The sequence below is a fragment of the Prunus dulcis genome, chromosome 6 (assembly GCF_902201215.1).
Source record: "Prunus dulcis chromosome 6, ALMONDv2, whole genome shotgun sequence".
Taxonomy (NCBI): domain Eukaryota; kingdom Viridiplantae; phylum Streptophyta; class Magnoliopsida; order Rosales; family Rosaceae; genus Prunus; species Prunus dulcis.
In genome coordinates this window covers 22,361,823-22,383,993 of record NC_047655.1, presented here as the reverse complement: position 1 = coordinate 22,383,993, position 22,171 = coordinate 22,361,823, and the positions used below count along the sequence as shown (strand labels likewise).

Below are 22,171 nucleotides of genomic sequence, written 5' to 3'. Positions count from 1 at the left end.
CCAACTGAGCTTGGGCGACTGATCATGGCAAAATTCTTAATGGATTTAAAAAGTCTCATATCAAGTGGCTACATAAGATTTGCTGTGTTAACTTTCGTTTTGGGAAAACTGCTATGTTCTAACGCTCATATCAGAACTACATGGATGTAAACAAATTTGAAGCTTATGCAAGGAATTGCAAACCATTATTTTATATATATATGTGTGTGTGTGTTCGTATGTATATAAATGTTGCAGTTGAATTATTTCTTTCCTTGCTTCTTTGTTTTTGAGTGTTGATGCAAGAGAAAAATTGAATTCCAAAAATGAATACCCTTTTGCAGGATTTCACGCAAAATTCAACTCCTCAAAGCAACCTATTTACAAATGGCATCAATGATGTCACGAGTTACCTATACCATATTTGAAAACATTACCGGGAAAAATCGCAACTGTCAGCGATTATAACGCCTCTAAATAACTTGTTATAGGTAACCACTAGCACATTTAGAGCCAAAAACAACTAATACCTGATCAAACAGAGCATGCAGCCATGGTTTTGAAACTATCCAAAGTAAATTCCTAGAAAGGTGAAGGGGTGTGTTCAATAATGTCAAATACAAACTACTCTTGCTTGAGCATACCTAAACATCTCAAAACGCTATTACAACAGAAAATTTGGCCCAACTGGTGCAGAGAGCTTGTAATCATTATTTTTTTTTTCCTGAGGATCCAATTGCTCCATGTTAAGAACAGAAGATTGTTGATGAGAAAAGAGACTTTTTACAACTAAACTTTGGTACATTCCTGACTATTGATTTACTGCAACAGGGATATTGAACTTCAAGATCGATTCTTCCTTCGGACATACTTTCTGATTAGGTCAGATGAAGCACTTTTACTGGGAGTAGGAAGTATGGGAGGGGCAAACTTCTTGCCACGCTGCCTAGGATATGGGTGTACCGTCGCCAGCTCACGGACACGGCGTACCAAAGACTTTGGTAAAGCTCGCATCTCCTTTTGCTCAACCTGTGTCAGCCAAACCATCTAGACAAGTTTAGTTTGCATGACAGTTTCACGTACCCAAAATATAAAAATATAAATAGATAGAAATCTAGCCTCTTTCTTCATTTTCTTTCCACAGCTAGCTCTTAAAAGATTTCTCCATTTGTCCTGCAGCGTGCACAAGTAGCAAAGAGAATTAGAAATTAAAACACAAAGACACCTGTTTAATTGAAATCCAGTTTCTCTCCGGTACAGCACAAAATGGAGAAAGCCAGTAAAAATCTGGACCATAGATTGCTTGTCAGGCCTTCATGGGCCTGTCCCCAATTCAGGGGGCCCTGCCCCTTTGGGAGGTTCGGATTGAAGAACTGGCCCTCTCCATTTTCTGTGCAAATGGAGAGCATACTATTCCCTTTGTTAGAGAACTGCAATGTACCCTGAGATCTATTGGCGTGCGATAAGCAGAAGACGAAAATAGGACCCTCTTAATATCTGTCCATCGTCCAACTCCATATTCAGAAATACCATCAACCAATGTCGTCACCTCAGAGAGAGTCCACATCCTTTGATGCTTCCTTCGATCGTGCTTTCTAGATCTTTTTTTTGGTACATGGTCATCTTCAGACTCAGATGTAATAGGTTGCTCATCAGACTCAAGCGCCTGTGCAGAATAATACAGACAATTAAACTTCTGAAACCGTGGCATTACACGACTCAAAGAGGAAAAACACAGTACTACTGATAATCCTAGTTGTCTAAAGAAAGAAAAAATAATACACACTGATTTCTATGTTTTTTTTTTCTTTTCCAGTCAATGAACATCACAACAGCTGTGCCCTTCAATGCAAAGCAAAGAACGCCATTACCCAGAGGGTAGATCCAAAAAACAAGTTTTGCAACCTAAGAAACAGGTTGCAACACATATCCTGAAATCAATGTATCAGTACCCCTGAAATCAATAGATTTTAAAACTACAGAAATGCAGCAACACATTCTCTACAAAAGATGCAGAATATAATAGGTAACTCACAGCTAACGCAACACTATTTAACAAGCACGAAGGATAATAGACTCACAGGCTAGTCCTCACATTCTCCAAGCCTACATGAAAAATACACAGCAATCTGCAGATGGCTATGAATAATCTCTCACATGTTTTAAGAGGGTGATCCAGAGACAACGGTGCCTCATGGACTACCTGTCATACTTAAATTTCACTGTTTCACTGTTTATCAGACTAGTAACTTCTGATAAGGTAAATTAAAGCAAACATGGAAAGAGAAACAACCATACGACTGGAGAGATGGGAAAAAAAAGACGGGAGTTTTCTTCTAAATAATTTAAATGTTGAAGGAATAAATATGTGCAGGGTTGAAACTTTTCCTACCAAAATTGATGCATGCTTCTTTGCAAGTTTTCTTTGAGTCCTAAATTCAGCCAGTGTCTGGTTTTCTGAAATTGAATCCTCCTCAGGAACTGATGACAATATCCCAGGACTCATATGATGATGTTCATTCTGACATCTGACCTTTGAGCGATCCTGCGTAGCAGTAACAGGAGAACAATTTTCCCTCTCGTTGGAATCTTTTGACTTCTTACCTGAAAATTCCTCAATATATCTCAAAGTAGGCTTACGCAGTCTTTTTTCCTTACAAAAAGCACCAAGTTTGGTTGCTTCAACAGAGAGCTTCTCATTTTCACCAGACACTATTTCCCTTACTAAAGACTTTTCATCATTATCTAACTCAAGATTTTGTAAATTGATTGAAGCAGGATAGACATTGCCTTCAACAGGTGTTCGATGTCTTTTTTTCCTCCTGAAGCCACCATGAAACTCATGAGTTACTGCCTTGTCAATAGAATTATTCTTGCATTCAAATTCTTGAATAGTCACAGTTGACGATTCAGATATCCCAACAGCACCGTTACTACTGCCACTTAATCGTGGAGACTGACTTTCAGAACTTGAGTTTCCCAGATGTGATTTTTCACAAGGACCAAAACCCAGTTCAGAAGCTTTTCCTGTAAATCCAATATCTGCAATTGGAAGGAAAAAAAAAATCAGAAAACAAAAGGAAAGAGAAAGCACACCGTAAATGTCACTATTAACCAGACAGTATAGACAAACTTTCACCTAAAAGATAATCATCACAGGGGCTTGCAAGACCATTTATTGCATGAATATCCTCCACTTCATCAACTTCGTCCAACAATCCGTCAAGAACCTACTAAATCACTATCTCATCAAAATTGCAATCACCACAAATAACTTAGCAGTAAATACATACAGCATTCCCTAAAACTGTCATATCAAGTAATATAGGGAGACGATGCGACCTAAAACTTAAAGGGAAGCTAATTTTCACAAAGAGAAGAAGAATGTACAGAATAACTCTGACATAATATAAATCTATCCATAAAGTTAAATACATACTCCAAATTCTAATTCATCGTATCTTCCCCGAGGATGAGCAGAATGCAATCCACCTTATGAAGGGAAAAAAATATACAGGATTAGAATGATAACAGAAGTGATTCCAAAAATTTATTTGACAAAATGAAACCAAAAACCTTTGTAGAGTCACTCGAATTCAGTTACCAATAAATAATTTTGAATAAAATCATTTGGAATGCATTCTATCATCAAAGAAACAAGATTTCATTACATGCAAGTGTCAGATGTTAAAAACCCCTAATATAATATTTTTCTTCTATTATATTTTGCTTTTTTCAGCACGAGGATCTTCCTCAGGGGTGGAAGAATTTCAGTCTAGGGATCAAAGGTCAAGAAATCCAATAATACACGTCAAAACTGTTCATGATGATGTACATAAGGTGCTCCCCAGGCACTTGGGAAATTTCCTATACTTCAAATTAGAGGAATAAAAAATCCTACAACAAAAGGACTTGATATAATACTTTAACTAATAAGGGCGCTAGAAACAAGAACGGTAGCATTTAGTAGTATTACCACTGTATGTATTAAGCCCAAAGTCATATCCACAGGAAAAATCTTGAATGTCCATGCACTTTCCTGCATTCTCCTTGCCACAGCATAAGACACCATCTACCGTAACATATTCACTTTTAGGTTCTGCTAGTAAATGCTCAATGGTTTCAGTTTCATCTTCTAATGCAGGAGCAAAAGAACCTTCTACTTTCACCTATGAAAAATTGAAAAATAGAAGGAAAAAAATTATACCAGTGGCTATCCCAAGCAAGGAACTAAAGGAGGACTAAATTTAATTACTGAGACCAAGCATCAAAAATTAATGTTAAATAGTTGCAACAAGAATAGCAACTAAGATGCCTAGTATTTCAAGAAATTCAGAAAAGATGGCAAAGCCTATATGAAGAACTAGAGTCATGTACAGTGCACATAAGCATGATGATAAAAGCATTTCCTCGAAAAACTAATAAATCATCACCCTTTGGGATTTCATGTTGACGAACTTGTTACGCGAGTGTGCTTCATGATCCATTTCATATCATGCTTCCAACACAGATCCTATAATTTCACGCATTCATCAGTTTGGTTGTACCAAAAAGAACCCAGATAGACAAACTATACAGATTTCATTAATCAACAGAGTACATCAATATGACAACAGAAAGGATATAAGTAGCTATTCCAAGCTACCAGAGATCGCTTTTCAATTAATACGTTCAGGCTCCTTCACATTTTGATTATTGTACACATAGCCTGTTCATGTCTACAAATTTGTACTAACTTATGAAACCATGCTAGTTATTGTAGCCACCTGGATTGCATTTCATACGGCAAAGAATATCAAATGGTTTGCAGTCACTCGAATTTGCAATTGCACGATCAATACTGAGGCATTAATGAACTTTAGTTCAAGATTATAGAATCACGGCAAAGGGGCCAATTGTATGGTTCAATATTGATTGCTGCATTATCACCAGCAGCCATGTTAGTGATTGGACATAGTAGGGAACGGCGCAAGCCCTTGATGAACTTGCTTACATATGTTTTAGAATTTAAAAGGAAAACACACAAGGATAAACGAGTAGCCATCCAAATTAGGATCTGCATGATGCAGATTAATACCAGTCTATAAATAGAAAGGCAGATAAGAGACAGGCCTTGTAATTAAACGTTTTCTTGTCCAAAGAAAAGAGATTTCATATGTTTTGATCAGTTATTCAGAACGCGAAGGAAAAAAAAAAAACTATAAATAATTATAAAATGCAATCCAATGCAAAGCACCCTAAATACCAAAAAAAAAAAAAACAAAAAAACAAAAAAAACAAAAAAAGCGAAATCTCAGGTTGAGCAGTAAACAGTATATAGCTGTATACTTCAGCTAAGCTCAAAAAAATAAAACATAAAAAGATGATGAAAAAAAATCTAGTGAAAGCAAAGTTTATCCGCAACTCTGCTTCGTTTTCTCAGCAGCCAAACAGTAAGTAAAAAAGTAGATCAGAAAACGAGTTTAAAGTAGAAACAGTACCTCATTAATGAGTACGGAAGCCCTAATGAGCTGAAAGCTTGCCGATCTGCGATCTCAGAGAAGATAAAAATTGAAAATTCAAGATAAATGGAGATCTAGCAGAATCTAGAGAGCAGAGATCTGACCTGAGTGAGTGAAAGAGAGAGAGAGAGGTCAGAGAAATTCGTGCGAATGTTCGAAACCGAAGAGCCTCAAAACCGCCAAAAAGCGACACGAAATGGAGGAGATAGAGGGAAATATGAGTAAATGGATGAATGTGAAAAATGGGGGTGTTTCGTCATTTTCATTTAAGTTCTCGCTCTGCTGCTCACAAAGAAAGAAAAACGCTTCAAGGTGCGTTTCAAGTCCGCCGTGACCTACAACGACACGTGGAGGACATTAAAATGGGGTTGTTGCGTTTGTGGTCATCCACGTCATGACTCTTTTGACGGCGTTATGAATTTGAGCCCCACCGCCGGTGAACGCCATAATTTGTCTTTGAAAAGGTTATGCAGGTCAGTTTGTGAAAAGGGTAATGTGAGTTAGGTCAGTTGTTCTAGACAAGACAGTATACTGGTCTCGTATCAATGACTCATTATCTATAATTACACTTAGCAAAGTGTATCTAATTTGACATTTTTTTTATTTTTTGAACCTAAAAATCTGACATTAATTTGTGATGGAAAAAAGAGGTTTTACAGTTCATAAGGTAATCAAAAAAGACAGATTATACTTCCCACCATTACCTTTTACCCATAAAGCATGATAATTGATTCGCGAAAAGAGAAAATGAGGTTCGCTAAATTGGATGGATAGCAATAGTCAAGACCTCCCAGTCGCAATACCCCTAACGATAGGCATTGGAAAATGATTAAAAAAAACCTTTAGATGTGACAGGAGGGCAAATTTAGTTATGTCCACATGTGGTCAAGTTGCAGGCAGGGGCCTTAGTTGATCGATCCTGTCCTATTCCTACAAGAGCATATTGCTCTCCAGTTTTAATGCCACTTACCATAACAGTTGAAAATCAAATCTCTGTCCATTTCGGTCCCTAAAGAAGATAATAATATTTAGAAACTGTAAAATTAAAAAAACTTGAAAGTTATTTGCTATTGGTCACATGATGGTAAGAGCGAGCCTGGAAATGGTATTTCATGAAGTCGATGCAGAGCAGCATAATCATTTCTGCTTGCATCTATATATCCCTCTTTCTTTCTACAAACAAACTGATGGATTCACAAAACTCTTAACTTTCATTCTTCCTCAACCATGTTTCATTGTTTTTAGATTTACACAGAAGTCGGAAAATGACATTGGAAGCAAGGCATTGGTTACAGTTTTCCTTGCTTCCATTCTCCTGTAACTAGTAGCAGGATTCTAGATTTACCCGATTCGGTTGGAGTTTGTGACACAAAACCCTCTTCCGTCATCTGTCTCTCTGGAATTTCAAGTAATCAAGATAACAAAGAGGAAGTTTACAACTTTTGAAATCTATGATTGTGCTGCTTGGTCTGCCACAGGATCACCATTGACTGTCAAGCCTCGGATCTTAACATCGTAGTAAACTTCTTCGACTCTTCTTAGGTCATACTTCATACCTGCCACAGGTGACAAAGTATTTCATGCAAATGGAATGCAAAAGTAAAATGAAAAATTACAAGGCTTGCAAGGATTGTAACTTGAAAGGAAACGAGAAACATTGAGAAGTAAAGTCACAATGAGTAGCATACCATCAAATGTCTTGCGCAAAAAGTCATTCCGAAGATTAAGCATGCGGAAGCCTGCATGAAGATCTGTCAAAAATTTCAGCACCTTTCTTGGGCAGTCATAGTCCCCAGCTGTCACTTGGTTAACCACATACCTCGGCTGCAGCAATGTATTGTATAATGAGCCTACTTCAATAGAAAGCTATCAATTATTTTCATGACATGCGAAATGGCATGTCAATCAATGTGCTTTCACCTCATGAATTTTCTCAGTTGAAGCACAATGACATCCTTCTAGATATACACCCTAGGTCTCTGTATCCAACTATATACCTATTCAAGTATAAACTTTTCATATTTTCTTATCAATTTAAATTTTTGCTGGTATTAAATTCAAGACAACAATCAAAACATTTTGAGGCAGTTTGAACAAGTACAAAAAAGCAAGCTATCACAATTGCTGAATACTACTTACCAATTCCTTGGACATGAAACAAATACCTGCAACAGCAGGAAAAAAAACAATCACATCAGCGTCTAACTTAACCAAGAGAAACCAGCAGCGATAATAATCCATGCAAGTAAGCCTACTGGACTCCTCACAATGGTTTAGATATACACACCCTACAATTGACTCCCACACAATTTGAATGAGGTGCTGTTAAGGAGATTTAAAATTATATTATTTGCACCTTGGATAGAAGGTAATGAAACCATGAAATATATATCTAAGAATCAAAATCTTGTGCCTTTCCAGATTATCACAAAACAACATTGTATCAACAGATAACTTTTTTGACTTGTTTCACAGCAACATCACTCTTATGCAATCATGTATAAAGAAATCTTACAACACTCACCAACAAGATAGTCTTCAACATCCAGACCAAACTCTGAATCGTTCACTGCAAAATTGGAAATAACTCATATTAGAAACTAAAGATAATACACTGCAATTAAGACTAAATTATTTAAAGAAAAAAACATAACACATTATAAACAGTCATGGATCTCGTGGGTTGTAATTGACATCATTACATCACATGACCCTGCCTCAAGGTTTTTCAACTAAAATCAGATCATAGAAGATTTTGGTGTTTTGGTTACCATTGCTATTCGAATCTTTGTTTCTACATTGCATTAGACTCAGATTAAGATCAATCTGAAGCCTGATTGTTAAATCAATGGTTAAAAAGCATGATCATGGCTGCTCTTCTAATGATGAAAAAGTACCCCGACCCATTGGTTGAAATCTGATTGTCAATATTATTACGCATTTCATTTCACGAAATTGACACCTACATATATACACACCGTCTTGGCAAAATCACAATTCCAAAACAAAAAAAAAAAAACAAAAAAGAAGCTCATATTAGACAAAAATACAAACATTTCACCATAAACAAACAATAACAGAGAGTAGAAACGTACACCCAAGTTTTTCCTTAGCTTCAGTGTGCAGCAAAAGAGCCCCTGTCTCTAACCAATGCATAAAAGCAAGCAGAGAAACCACAGTCTGTGTCTCCGTCTTCCAATCACCATGATATCTAAACACAAACCACATCAATCAAGCCAGTCCCAAAACCAAACCACAAATTAAAATTCCAACAATGCCCCTGTTTCACTTCACTAACCTATAGTATTGCCCAGGAGACTCGAGCACAATCTTAGCGAGTCGATTGTAGAGCTCCTTCAGCACACCAATCTGAGCCAAGGGCTTCTCCAAAACCTCTGCTTCAAATTAAAACCAGAAAATAAAAACAAACAAAATGTAATTTATCAAGGAAAATCCTTTTCTACATTTCACATGAAATGAAATTACCAGGAGTTGAACGAGACTGGTGGACTAAGAGAAGGCTCGAGTGAATGAGCCTTGTGGTGGACTCGATCTCCATAACCACAGTTCGAATTCGCTCGCGCAAGGTTCCAGACTCTTTGAGCTGCGCTCGGAAGTCCTCGAACTGCTTCTCCAGCAGGGGAGCCGCGTGAGCTTCACCGCCCGGCATGGATGCAGAGGAGTGAGTGGGGGAGAGCGAGCGAAACGTTTGGGCTCTGATGGACGGAGCTGAGGGAGGGATGAGGAGTGTAAGACGACGAGGGAGGAAATTGGAGGGAAGGTTAGGGTTAGGGTTTAGGGAGCGGAAGAGCGTACAATAAACGTTTCGAAACGCTGATTTCATATTCATTAGTCCTTTTTCATTTCGTGGGTTTTTCTGTTGTTCATAGATACGTGTTGCGCGCGTAAAATGCGTGTATGTTGCTCAGTTTGGTGGCTGTAATTTTATTTTCTTTCAATTTGGTCACTGTATTTGGTTTTCTAAATAGTTTTACCTAGATAAAATCCAAATTTTCAGTTTGGGGAAAGTAATCTGTTTATTTTCGAATAAAAATGTTATTTTGAGATTGATTTGAAAAGAATGCAGCACAATCACACATGACATGAGTGAATCCCGGTAATACTTTGGGAACATCACATACATCAAGGCCCAAGATTCGACCTAAATATTGCTCTTAATTGACTTCACATTTACATGGTTGAGAGAAAGATTTCTCTTCAGGCTTTGGAGTTAGTTCACGTAATGAATAAGAGCGGAGTAATGAGTTAGAATTAGAATACATCCGGATTTACTTCCCTAGCCTAACAAAGAAAGGAAAAAAAAAAAAAAAAAAAAAGAGATCTCTCTTGAATAGGATATATAAAGTTTTACCTCTGTACAATGACAAGCACAACAAAATATATGTAACCCAAAACTGGTGTCATAAAACTTCAATGGCTGCAATTGTTAGCTCCCTTGCATCAAATAGGTTTAATCTTTAGGAAAATTTGGTAATGACTCATTAATATGATTCAAGCTCAAAATTTGAGAAAATATAAATATATATGTGGTGTCAAACTACTGAGCATACATAGAGATCAAAGTAAACTGAACAGTTCCTTTTTTTGTACAAAATTAAGTAAATGTGTGGGTCCTCTATACTCATCTAGGCATGAGCATTTCTGCTTACAATGTTAGCCATCAATTTTCTGTTGTTAAAGAATTCTGCTTCACCTTCATCAGTGACTATGATACAAATTACAAGGGTGTTGAAATCTGACTTGTATGATCTATATACAAGAAAATCTGCAGAGAAAGGGAATATCCAGACCAACCTACTTCTTCTGAAAAGTCACCATCAGAAAGAAAGCCAGGACACGACTAAGCACGCCAATGACGATGAGGACGACCAGACAAAGAGTCCAATCATCAAGGTCATAGCTTCTTTTCATTAATTGATTGCAGCGAGTAATCAGCCACACCCCAGAGTACCTGATCAAGAAAGTATGAAATCAGCATCCCGATTCGCAACAGAATACAAAAGAAAACTTTGAACACTGGAATTTGTAACAATGTCGATTGTTCCACGGAACAAATTTGCATGCACGTGTGGATTGGTCACAACAAACCTTTCTGCATTTGCAATGAAAAAAGCCTCTAGTGCCCACTTCGTGTAGCAAAAGTTTGCTACACGCTTCGCTACTTCACTGTCTTTCACTTGGTTTGCAATGAGGGTCGAAACAACAGGAAGAAGCACGGACCACTGAAAACAGAAATGATTAGATTTAGAAGAAATACAAGTATTACATACATACATTCATAAGCATGTAATTAGTTTATCAGCTTGATATTCCGATATATACCAGTTGGGCAGGGCTTGGTTCAAGGTAGATGGCAATTGCATAAGCTATGCCGGTCACACAGTACACAAGGCAAAGCAAGACAATGTAATTGTCCTGAAAGGATGACCTTGGGTTATTAAAGAAATAGAACATGGATAGATAAACCAATGGTTTGATGATTGTATTGAAATGGTCCAGCGTATCTTTGGACAGAAAATGAGCCAGACTGCTGATCCCAGATGCACTCTCTCTCCAGTACTGTAATTTGTCCAGAGAAAAGGTTCTCAATGCTGCAATTTTGCATAGCAGTGCTGCAATAAGCAAAATTAGTATTATATCAAATGAGCGAAGACACGGTGAGAAAATTGTCTAGTCTAAAACACTGCGACTTATAGTTATTGCAACATTTTATAACTTTGGCAAGGAAAACTGAGAGAAATAACACTTTCCAATCTCATCAGTTTAAGGCTAAAGAAACCATGTTAGACTCAATATTAACATAGAAAGTTTGTTTCTAAACTTACAAACAGCAATGACAGTATAAGTATAGCCGTGGGCACCAAATGTTTCATCCTTCACTTTACCAAGAGTCCCTAAGATGGCTCCAGCCAGTAATAGAATCAGATAATCAGCTGCCAGCATTTGAGCATCTCGTAGTCGCTGCTTACCAACCCTGAGAGAAATTACCTATAAGAATTTCAGGTTAAAAACTAAAACGTCCTTGGACTTCAACAGCCAAAGAAGGACTATCAATTACACTTCTTCCAAATAAATTGTAGTTTCAATCTTCAATAGGGGCCATCTTTACAGATATTTAGGCAACGCTCAAATGAGTACTAATATTAAGCTGAAAATTGATCAAAGAATGCCCTTTTTGACTTGAGAGTTTCCAAAATTACCAGAAAAACTGACAAACAAAAACAAGCCACCCAAAAGCAAGTTGCATATAAACAGATATGTAACCCTAGCAAACCCGGACAGGCTTCTGGGGATAGTACTGTACCTCCAATAATGTATCAACAACCAGTAGAGAGAATTTGGATTCTTATGCATGTTAAATAAAAATGAATAATGGATGCTATACCTCCCTAGGAAATATCTGTACTGGCGAACCACACCAGGAGTAATTCGGTCGGATAAATCGTTAGACGTGAAGAAGTTATGTTGTAGGTGATCTTTTTTCACCACAACATTAGACTTTACATCCTGCCACATATCTGCAGCAAAAGATTGATCTCGTTTCATTACAGGTTTCGGGCCAGCTGAGCTTGCAGCAATACCATCAAGATGATGCAGCATATCTGGAGGTACTGGGTACCCATTATGAAGCATCCACCTAACGGGAAGTTCTTCATGAGTCACACCTGAGCTTGGTTTTTCTATACCCTCCAAAATGTCAATGAAGTGGTCCGGAGGATTAACACGGTCTGGTACAACAATCCCAATGCCAGCAAAGTATTCTTCAACCTTCTTTACAGATCCATGATATACAGTAAGACCTCCTTTGGCTAGAAGAATGAAATCATCAAACATCCTGAATAAGGCATAGCTGTATGAACCGACCCCCCCAAAAAAAAAAAAAAAAAGAGAAAAGGATCAAAACACTAACTCTAAGTCAATAAGATACAAAGATAACAGAAGAAAAAGCAACCAATAACGGCTTCTTATTCTTTAACCTGACAATTGATAATTAAATACTTTTCATCATGAACTTTCCAGAGAAAGAAATAGCAGTACTCAAGTTCAATGCTTTCTTGGGAAAATGCTAAAACAACTATATATTTTCTGACCACATGATGTGGCAGTTCATTGTTCTTAGGAACATGCTTAAGGGACTACATGATGTGGCAGTTAATGTATACTTATTACGTCAATTATTACGACCAGTTGTTATTAACACATCAACTACCAGACCACATGTTCAGAAATTCTGGTCGCTATATCTCATGCTTTTGGTTGTTTCCTGAAATTTTAGAGAGAGCATACCTTGGTTGGTGAACTACCATGGAGATGTTTACCCCTTCACGAGCTTCACGTCGAAGCGCTTTAAGAAGTAACTGGGAAGATGCACTATCCAAACCAGTTGTAGGCTCATCCAAGATCAATAATGAAGGTTCCATGACCATCTCTAAGCCGACATTTACACGTTTCCTTTGACCTCCAGAGATTCCTCGCTTCTCCACGGTACCAACCAGGGAGTCTCTAACAGACTGTAGTCCCAAGGACTCAATAACTCTTTCAACAACCAGGACTTTATCAGGTTTTGGCATGTTTGCAGATAGCCTGCAGTATGAAGGGGCCCAGAAACAAAGATGTAATATAATCAAAGTGAAGCCAACAAAAATTGCTGACCTCAATCAAATCAACACAAAAGTTACACAGTATGGTTAAGAATTAATGGCGAAACATAATTGACAACAATAAATGTTTAGCTAGTATGGGATAAAAAGTTCTCATATGAATAAAGAGCAAATCATAAATGGTAGCCTCTTGACATGCATTCCGTACATGCCTGAGGCTTTTTATTTCCCGAGTGCATTGAGTACCTTGTAACGGTAGCCTCATCATTAAGTTTTTTTGTAAAATGAGAAAAATTGTATGTGAAATAAGAACATAACATAGAGTATCAAGAGTCAGCCTCAGCCAGCATTTAGAAGTCTGATAAAGGATAAAATGAGAAACAACCAGGAAATATATCCCTTTTTATGATGAATCTTGGCTGGTCAGAATTCTTCAACAAAACAAATTCATAGATATGCTATGATGTAAATATGATAAAATATGTGTTCTTCAAGCATGATGGAAGAAATAACCGATGAAGTGAACAAATAAAAATGGGTCATACGGAAATCAGAATCTCATCTGTCATAAGAGTACACTGGTACCTAAGAATACTAAAAACATCTAGATATAAAAACACCATGTTTAAAATAGGTATCCTGTAACAGATTTTAATTAGTAAAAGAATTTAGTATTCTCAATATTGGGTTAGTAGGTTTTGACTATGGTATATGCTTAATTTGCATCATATATCTGCCATGAAAAAGAAATGAAGGTATACGACAGAATAAATCGCAAATGAAATTACAGACATGTATTAAAATGTGAGGATGTGTAATCATCTACGACAAAATGATACTTACTAACTAGCAATAAAAAAAACTCCACATATGTATAACTCTGAAGAAGGGAAATAATTCAAAAATGCAGTTAAACTGCTGCATGAAGTTGTAACGTACATACCTGCACCTTGCACTAAATCGGAGATTCTCCTCCACGGTCAAGTTTCCATGCACAATATCATCTTGAGGCACAAAACCTATTATTTTCTTATATGAATGCATTGGTTCAGATTTTCCATTTATAAGAATTGAGCCCGTAACAGTGCATCCAGTTACTTTTCCTGCCAATGCAGAAAGAAAAGTTGTTTTCCCAGCTCCCGAAGGACCCATGACTGCTGAAACTCGACCAGGTAAAAGTTTCCCAGTGACACACCTCAGAAGAGTCTTTTCTTTTCCTTTCAGAGTGAGAGTTAAATCTTTGAAATCTACTTCAATCGTAGGACGGGTCTTCACATCAGTATCGGTAGCCATTTGGATTAGTCCTGTGAAGGTCATGTTCTTGCTTTGTTGTTGCATAGCTTTCTCCTTCTCAAGTTGCCCATATGCATACTTGAAAATTTGACTGTGAGTATGCAGGTTTTTAACTTTTGGTGCTTGCTTTTTAATATTTTTATCCCCGATCTGTAGATCAAAACCTTCATTACTATTTGGATCATCCTCAAGGGATTGCATCATTTTCGTAAGGTCGCTTGGTTCCTTTTTCTTTCCTTTTGAAGCAGCTGCTGATGACTGCTCCCCGCTTAATGTACCTGGTATCTTAGGTGGTAACAAAGAGTCATCTGTACCAGGTTTAGCTTGGCCTAAAACCTTCAGTTGCTCTGATTTTGCAGATTTTTTGCGAGAAAATGTTCGGGACATCTGCTCATGCAATCCCGTTTTGCGCTTCTTGAGTCCATCTCTTGCAGACTTCCATCTTTCGCGTGCTTGTGCAGTTTCTCGTGCATGTCTTGCTGCAGCTTCCCTGGACTTAGCTGCTCTTTTTTCCCGAATGGCAAGAACTTGATCAGAACAGTTATAAATTACGAGCAGAACAAGACTCAGTAAAACCTACAGAGGCAAGTGAACAGTATCTGATTGATCAATTAGCCCTACATATATATATAGAAGCATATATATTTAGAGAGAGAGAGCGAGAGAGGGAAAAAGAGAGAGAGAACGAGAGCGTCCTACATCAAATACATCTATAAATTGTCTTGCACATGCAGAAGCATGTTCTGAAGAATCTGAACCTAAACTTGGGAGATTGCTTTACTCATGTCATGCAGTATGTCATTCCATTTTTTGGCCTTTTTTTTATTTTTTTGTTGTCAAAAGGAAAATTACAGGATTTTTGAATGAATATGAGAAAATGTATTTAGAGAGTTTATTATTCAGACAAAACACACAGAGGTTTCAAAAATTAAACAAATCTTAAGAGAGTGAGATAGCAAGTATCAATTTTTATATTCTTCAATAAGGACTAAATCCAAATTGAAAGCCACAAGGTTCACAACTAAAATTGATCCTCACCTGCTTAAACAATGAACTGCCCAAAACTAGCTTATGATTTTATTTTACAAAATTTGATCCAAGAATATGTAGGAAACACTTACAATAAGGATGATCCCATAAGCATGAATCTTCTGGTTTGCAGTACCACGACCACATGCAGTCAACTTCAAGCACGCTGCAAATGGTCAATTGAGATCAATAAAATATATCAAACCACAACCCTTCTCAGTCAAACGTAGATTATGCGGCAGAAATCTTAGAGAAGCACAGATTTGTGAAAATGAAATGGTACAGGGCTAAGAGATATGGTCAACAGAAATATCATATGCTGTTACTGAGAGAATATGGTGCATGTAACCTATTTTATTGCATTCATCAGAAAATGGTACGCAACTCTTCCTGTATTTTGGTCAAGCACCTAATAGTGCAAAACTAAATATCATTAAACATATAATGACTTTGTGAGTAAAGAAACAGATTCATAACTTATATAAAAGGACAACTCCATATGCGAGCCCCTTTCCTCTTTATAATATTTGAGATTCTGAAACCTCAGTAGCAGAGAAAGGGAGCAAAGTTTGCTAATTCAAAGACACATCTTTAACCAACCAAACCAAGCTATATTCAAGAAAGTAAAAACTCCAAACTAACACCAAATGTCACGAATGGAGCAGGAACACAAGGAAAAAGGTAAATGTCTACATTATTAAAAGGCTATACATGGAAGGACTAAACATATAACAAAACTTACAGTTTTCAGCAGTTGAACCCATCCTGCAGTAATGCCTGAAATTGCATGAGAACACAATCTTAGTGAATACAGATGCTGAGCACAACTAGTTGCCTAATTCTTAGATCATGCAGCAACACCAAGATGGATTAGATTTATTTCTGAACGACTTTACCCTCAGGGTTATTTTTATCTTGCAGTATGTAGCAATAAGTAGCAAGTCGCAATGGCCAAAATAGAAAAGTAGTACGATGCAAGCAAGTAAGAAAGTTATTTGAGTTCCGGGGATGAGAATCAATACCCACTACTGCAAATATATTTATGTATAGAAGACGGACAGTATGATCCAGCTGAACAGAAAATATCAGTTTTACTGTCAACATCAGCCCAAATATCTGCGCCACCACAAGTATGATTTGGTTCTCCTGCGGGTACTTGGTAACTATATCTGCAAAATTGTATCCACCAATGAATACTAATGCATACTATAAGCCCATAGGAAACCTGAGATAGGAGAGGACAAAAAGGTTGTCAAGACTAGGATATCAACTCACGGGTCACATAATCCAGTCGTTTTGTTCAATCCTGCTCTGGGACAGAAAGAACCTAAAGGACAAGCTTCATTTTCAACAAAATTAAAACAAAACAAAAAGGTGTTAGATCATAGATCAATAAGTTGCCTACTTTCAAATCAGCTCAGGAGACTGAAATTATGTGGACTGAGAAAATTTGGCATACATTCCTGAAGTTATTTATATGTATAGTTCTGATTGTATATCAATAAAATCTTTTTCTGAACAAAAAGAATCATAAACTGCAATGTTCATGAATTTTATTTCACTTTGCTCAATATACAGACAGATACATTAGCATTAAATGTTATAGACACAATATAATTTTGAACTCAAACAAAGATCACAAGAATGTGGCAAGATAACTATGCATGAACACTTCCAGCCCTCTCAAACAAGAAGAAAGAATTACTGAAAACCCTATCCTAGATCCAAATAAGCACAGAGCTTAAGAAAATGACAAAATAAAAAAGCAGCAGGAAAAAGTGAAGCATCAGCCCAAAAGAATTAATGATATGTTAAATAAATAAATTCATGAACATATATTAATAACAATAAAAATATTTGGACCACATTATAGACCACATCTCTACTAATGATAATGAGGGTGTCATCACATACTTACGTATCATGCACGTAATGCCCTCAGGGCAGAAGAACCCTGCACAACAAGGCTGACAATCCCGAGTTCTAGATGGTATGCTTGAAGCTTTGAGGTCAACGTTCTGGTTCTGGCCGAGACTACAGCCCCAACCAGGCTCACATCCGGAAACCCATGAGGTCAAATTGCAGTTCTTGTTTAGTTTTAAGTAGTTTGAACGTTTTATCCCACCCGCGGTGAAACTCTTGAAATAGGACCTTATTTCTGCTGCTGTACATAGTCTATTAGTGACATCTCCTGGTGATTGAATTACATCTTTCGTTAGGAACTTTACAGAGGTATAAGCTATATGAATACATTTAAAGACAAGTTCTCCAGGAGAAAAGATAACAAGAATGTAGCATGCCATCACATCATTAGAACGAATCAGGGTAGTACAAAACAAAGCATGGACATCACACCAACAGAACTAAGAGCCCCTTTCTCTATTATGGCATTGGCTTTATGTTACCATGCTAGAACACACATGCACTTACAATTAAGGGGGGGAAAGACTAGCAATGAAAACACACCAAAACAAATAATAATAAAAAATAGGGAATTGACTAAAGCTTGTACCACTTGTCTGCTTTATACAATCAGTCAAGAATCCCAGCTTTCCCGTAAAATTGAATGCTCCATTCCAATCATCATGTCTGAAAAGCCAAGAAAAAGAACATCTTAGGTTGAAAACAGGAATTTGTAGCAAAGAAACAAACTAAGGGCAATTGGGTTTTACTCACACATTCTTTATGCAGAAACCCATATCAGCTTTAAGGTCAGTGCTTAAAGTTTTAGTGATATTTGTAAGCCGGCTATAGATTAGCTGTGTAACCATAGGAAGCACAGCTGGGTTTTTGGTCCTGCTGTAATCATCTCCATTCACACACCGAGTGCGAGGCAATAAGTTAAAAAAAATTATAAGAAACAGAAAAGCATGGGGAACCCAACAGGCATTAATCCTCAATCCTCTCATTTCTAGCAGTTGGAGCTCCCCACATCACACATTGTAGCAAAACCATCCAAGAATCCAACTTTCTAATAACACACTCAATGAATATTCTTTTTAATCGCATTCAAATTTGCAGGTGGTCCATGGAAAATTGACCATGGAGGCATTGATCATAATTGCCTGCAACACTCTCTAATGCTTCATCATATCAAGCATATCATGCAATGTTGTGACAAATTGTGAACCCACATGGACCAGGAACACAAAATTGAGTAATGGGTTATCGAAAATGCCAATGGTATTGTGCAGTACACTAAAAGTTCTGGGTTTTTATGGACCAAGAAGAAAGAATGAAGCAAATGGGTAAGCTGGAAAGAAAAAATTGAATCTTTTTTTTTTTGGTCGAAAGGAAAAAATTGAATCTTGAGAAGTGAAGGAAGGAAAAAACTATTGCAAGTTAGCGTGGGTGCGATGGAGGTTGAAGATGAACGTGGCAGAGGGCCCGAAAGCAACCAGAGCTGAGAAACGGAAAAGATTTTTGGCCAAAGGGTCCGTGTGAATTCTGAAGGAGGCCCGGAATTTGGGCTGAGGAAATGGCGGGGAGAAATGCGTGGCCAGCGGCCACATTGAAGGTAGTCAAAACCACATGACTGTTTGTGCGTGAAATTTGTTCCGAGTCTTTCTGTTTCTGTCTGTGCCTCTTTAAACACTTGCATAATAGATGCTTATTAATTGACAACATTCATTTCTCACGTACATTTAAAAAATAAAAATAAAAATAAAAAATAAAAAAAGAAGTAATTAAAAAAGAGTGTTAAATGAACTCTAAAATTAACTGAGTATATCATATGATTTAAGTATACCCTAATATTTTAATGAAAATGTAAAATTAACTAAGGCGGTGGCGATTCCAGGATTCAAAAGTCGGTTGGGCAAAACTTACATCAATAACTCTACAGGCACCAACTTGTTTACCAACTTTTGGATACCAACACATGTGGCACATGACATGGCAACCTATGTCATCTGCCACCTCATTTATTTTAATTACATAATTTGTTATATAAATAAAAGAATTTCACACCGAAAAAAGAAAAAAGAAAAAGAAACCCATTTAATATTTAGGTCCCTTCCGTCTTCCTCCTTGGCTCCCCCACCCTCTGCGGTAGCCTATTGGCCAAACTATTTAGTTCAACAGCTCTATATGCTATATCAACGACTCTAAGTGAGCACGATTAGCACTCATGCACACCCACTTCCATTCAACATCATGGAATCTCTTGCTAATATCTCTGATTTCTTCCAGCAAGGGGAAGATGGTCCAGGCTTGATTTCTTAAGTACCTTTCACCCCTTGGATGAGATGGCACATAATCATTTGTTACTGCTGGAACATACTGGTTTTCCAGTACCCAGGCTTCAAATTGACTATCCAAACTGACATTAGCAATTTCATTAGACTGCTCATTCACGAGAGATGGCCCATATATAGAGTTGGTGCTTTGAATTTGAGAAGTTTCAACTGGTGACTGTTGAAAGGAAAGAGTTGAATGCTTTGATTGGAATTGTCCATCCAATTATAGTTACAATATGAAAAACCCACATCCACAACACTTGCACCTAGATTATCTTGCAAACATATATTTTGGCTTGAATTCTGACTTTGATTCCCATACTGATATCCACCTTGACTGGCATCCTGGCTTTGATTCCCATACTGAGAGATATATTGGCTATCATGGAGGATTATTGAATTTCTAGGGTTTTTTCAAGAGAGGATAGGGTGGGGGAGCCAAGGAGGAAGACATAAGAGTTTTTTTTTTTTTTTCCTTTTTTCGGTGTGAAATTCTTTTATTTATATAACAAATTATGTAATTAAAATAGATGAGATGGCAGATGACATGGGTTGCCATGTCATGTGCCACATGTGTTGGTATTCAAAAGTTGGTAAACAAGTTGGTGTCGTAGCGTTATTGAACTTACATATTAAATTCGATGGTACGAGTGAATTTCATTAATAAACATAAAAAGATACACCTAGTCGGGGGGGACTTTAGGGGTGGGCGCGGTCCGATTCGGTCCGGTTCTTATCTCAAATCGAAATCGAAACCAGTACTATTTAACAGGTCCGATTTAGACAAAAAAAAAATTCAAAAACTGGCCGGTTCGATTCTGACCAGTTCCGGTCCGGTTCTGACCAGTTTCAATTTTGAACCAGATTATTAATTTATTTTTTTAATTTTTTTAATAAAAAATTTATAACAAATAACTTATTTTTTTGGCTTAAAAATTAACAAATAATCCAATTCATACATTTATAAATTTTTTGAAGTTGAACTTGGAAAAATAGTGATTATAAAATTTAAAATATGGCATTAGATTTTAAAATTTTGTAAAAACAAAAAATATATATATGACCGGTCCGGTGCGGTGTAAAATCGAAATCGGAACCGGTTGGAACCGGTGCGGTCCGGTTTGTTGACTTTTTTGGTCAACCGATTTTTTTCCCGATTTTTTTTTCACCGATTCGGTTCTGTGTTCCGGTTTTCCGGTCCCGATGCCCACCCCTAGGGGACATAATGAGCATTACTCTCAAATGCATCTCTATCCATAAATAAAAGTTCAACAAATACAAAAGCTAAAACTAAAACCAAAAGTAAATGCAACTTCTATATTCATTTCTACAAAAGACTTTACTATTTCAATGAAATTGTCCCAATTAGATGAGTCAGCGGATTCATCGTGACCCCGAAAAACCCATGCTTGATTTGCTAGATACCTAATGTTCTCTATTGTGGTCGTAAGTCGCAACCGATTGTCCATCACTTGTTGCTTTGATTGCTTATCTATCACTTTTTCAATATGAAGAGATGGGTTTTTCAAGCTAATCCACTTTTGCATAGCAAGATGATGTGATGAATTTAGCTTGCCTGCATGATGTTGAAATGCACATTGATTCCCACCAATTCTCTTCCATTTTTTATACCCATCAACAATAAAGGTTGGGTGTGACTGAGTTCATGTCAAAAAGGAAGCGAGGAAAACAAAATACTTTGTTCTGCAACTGAATACTCAAGCCAAGTGAATTGGCTAAACCACTTTTTATTAAATCGACGAAAGTCCCGCCCTTCTAAGTGGCTTGGATAATCTTCTAACTCGGGTTGACATGGTCCTAATAGAATATATGCTCTTCGCACATTATCTTGTTCATTCACCATATATTTGCACATTAGACGACGTAATCCTAGATCACGCTCAAGATAATTGATATTAAAATCATGATCATCATCGACTCTTTGAGATTGAACTCTTTCAACCGGAGGCTTGACAATGGGAGACTCAATAGGATTTTGCTCATCACACATTGGAGTAGATAAATAAGTGCTAGAAGGCAATGTACTAGATGATGACCCATCATTCTTTTTCTTAAAAAAAGATAACAATTCTTTGTTCTCTTAGGATTCCAATTGTAATCCGACATAATAAAAGATAGCCTGTGAATAATATGTAGAGAGAATTTGAATCAAACATACCGACAACAAATCAAACAAATTCTCACAATAGCATATCAACAATACCAAACCAAAAATTATAATTCATCTATAATTAAACCCTAGAATACTCAATTTTAACAAAATCCCAAATCAAAGCCCTAGAATAATTCATCTCTAATCAAAGCCCTAATTAATTTCAACAAAATCTCAAAATTATAATTCATCCCTAATTAAACCTTAGAATATTCTATTTTAAATTAAAACTATAATTAAAAATATCTAGCAAATGAGAGAATGAGAATAATACTTGTTGTTGACAAAAGGAGAGGAGAAGATGTTGTTGCCAAGTTACCCACCCAAGATAATAGA

General features: G+C 36.9%; 3 protein-coding genes across 9 annotated transcripts; all 3 read right to left on the bottom strand.

The window, feature by feature from the left end:
• Nucleotides 1-485: 485 nt before the first annotated feature.
• On the bottom strand, nucleotides 486-5,752 carry LOC117631187. Of its 5 annotated transcripts, none has more exons than XM_034364195.1 (11): nucleotides 5,585-5,752; nucleotides 5,460-5,505; nucleotides 4,746-4,896; nucleotides 4,413-4,492; nucleotides 3,959-4,148; nucleotides 3,419-3,471; nucleotides 3,119-3,209; nucleotides 2,372-3,021; nucleotides 1,421-1,645; nucleotides 1,099-1,152; nucleotides 486-1,008 (listed from the first exon to the last, which is right to left on the bottom strand). In XM_034364195.1, the coding sequence occupies exons 4-11, from the start codon at nucleotides 4,464-4,466 to the stop codon at nucleotides 823-825; spliced, it is 1,503 nt and encodes a 500-aa protein (XP_034220086.1). In that variant the 5' UTR covers nucleotides 4,467-4,492; nucleotides 4,746-4,896; nucleotides 5,460-5,505; nucleotides 5,585-5,752; the 3' UTR covers nucleotides 486-822. The 5 variants fall into 5 exon arrangements, with proteins under 5 accessions (XP_034220086.1, XP_034220084.1, XP_034220087.1 ...); XM_034364193.1 differs by having other exon boundaries at nucleotides 3,956-4,148; nucleotides 5,585-5,751; XM_034364196.1 differs by lacking the exon at nucleotides 4,746-4,896.
• Nucleotides 5,753-6,665: 913 nt separating this feature from the next.
• On the bottom strand, nucleotides 6,666-9,405 carry LOC117632947 (translin). Of its 3 annotated transcripts, XM_034366594.1 has the most exons (8): nucleotides 8,967-9,398; nucleotides 8,779-8,875; nucleotides 8,576-8,691; nucleotides 8,005-8,049; nucleotides 7,620-7,645; nucleotides 7,300-7,304; nucleotides 7,169-7,231; nucleotides 6,920-7,036 (listed from the first exon to the last, which is right to left on the bottom strand). In XM_034366594.1, exons 1-7 carry the CDS (start codon nucleotides 9,328-9,330, stop codon nucleotides 7,204-7,206), a joined length of 681 nt encoding a protein of 226 aa, XP_034222485.1. In that variant the 5' UTR covers nucleotides 9,331-9,398; the 3' UTR covers nucleotides 6,920-7,036; nucleotides 7,169-7,203. The 3 variants fall into 3 exon arrangements, with proteins under 3 accessions (XP_034222483.1, XP_034222485.1, XP_034222484.1); XM_034366592.1 differs by having other exon boundaries at nucleotides 6,666-7,036; nucleotides 7,169-7,304; nucleotides 8,967-9,405; XM_034366593.1 differs by lacking the exon at nucleotides 7,300-7,304.
• A 628-nt stretch (nucleotides 9,406-10,033) lies between these two features.
• Nucleotides 10,034-18,963, bottom strand: LOC117632131 (putative white-brown complex homolog protein 30). The gene is made up of 14 exons (XM_034365543.1): nucleotides 18,101-18,963; nucleotides 17,937-18,013; nucleotides 17,343-17,615; nucleotides 16,700-16,763; nucleotides 16,447-16,593; nucleotides 16,167-16,201; nucleotides 15,517-15,590; nucleotides 14,046-14,971; nucleotides 12,789-13,085; nucleotides 11,887-12,351; nucleotides 11,327-11,475; nucleotides 10,824-11,113; nucleotides 10,590-10,723; nucleotides 10,034-10,452 (listed from the first exon to the last, which is right to left on the bottom strand). Exons 1-14 carry the CDS (start codon nucleotides 18,331-18,333, stop codon nucleotides 10,296-10,298), a joined length of 3,321 nt encoding a protein of 1,106 aa, XP_034221434.1. The 5' UTR covers nucleotides 18,334-18,963; the 3' UTR covers nucleotides 10,034-10,295.
• Between the last annotated feature and the right edge of the window lie 3,208 nt (nucleotides 18,964-22,171).

Bases quoted from the DNA above. Each gene is read 5' to 3' on its own strand.
- LOC117631187 (XM_034364193.1), bottom strand. From the start codon at position 4,466: ATGGATCATGAAGCACACTCGCGTAACAAGTTCGTCAACATGAAATCC. The intron at 1,646-2,371 runs GTAGGAAAAGTT...TATTCTGCACAG, and splicing joins AGAAGCATGCATCAATTTTG to GCGCTTGAGTCTGATGAGCA. The intron at 1,009-1,098 runs GCTAGATTTCTA...TGGCTGACACAG, and splicing joins GAAAGAAAATGAAGAAAGAG to GTTGAGCAAAAGGAGATGCG.
- LOC117632947 (XM_034366592.1), bottom strand. From the start codon at position 9,330: ATGAATATGAAATCAGCGTTTCGAAACGTTTATTGTACGCTCTTCCGC. The intron at 7,646-8,004 runs GTGAGTGTTGTA...CTGCTGTTGCAG, and splicing joins TGTTGAAGACTATCTTGTTG to GTATTTGTTTCATGTCCAAG. The intron at 7,037-7,168 runs GTATGCTACTCA...CACCTGTGGCAG, and splicing joins TTTGCGCAAGACATTTGATG to GTATGAAGTATGACCTAAGA.
- LOC117632131 (XM_034365543.1), bottom strand. From the start codon at position 18,333: ATGAGAGGATTGAGGATTAATGCCTGTTGGGTTCCCCATGCTTTTCTG. The intron at 18,014-18,100 runs GTGAGTAAAACC...TTGGCTTTTCAG, and splicing joins GGTTTCTGCATAAAGAATGT to ACATGATGATTGGAATGGAG. The intron at 10,724-10,823 runs GTATATATCGGA...TTCTGTTTTCAG, and splicing joins AACCAAGCCCTGCCCAACTG to TGGTCCGTGCTTCTTCCTGT.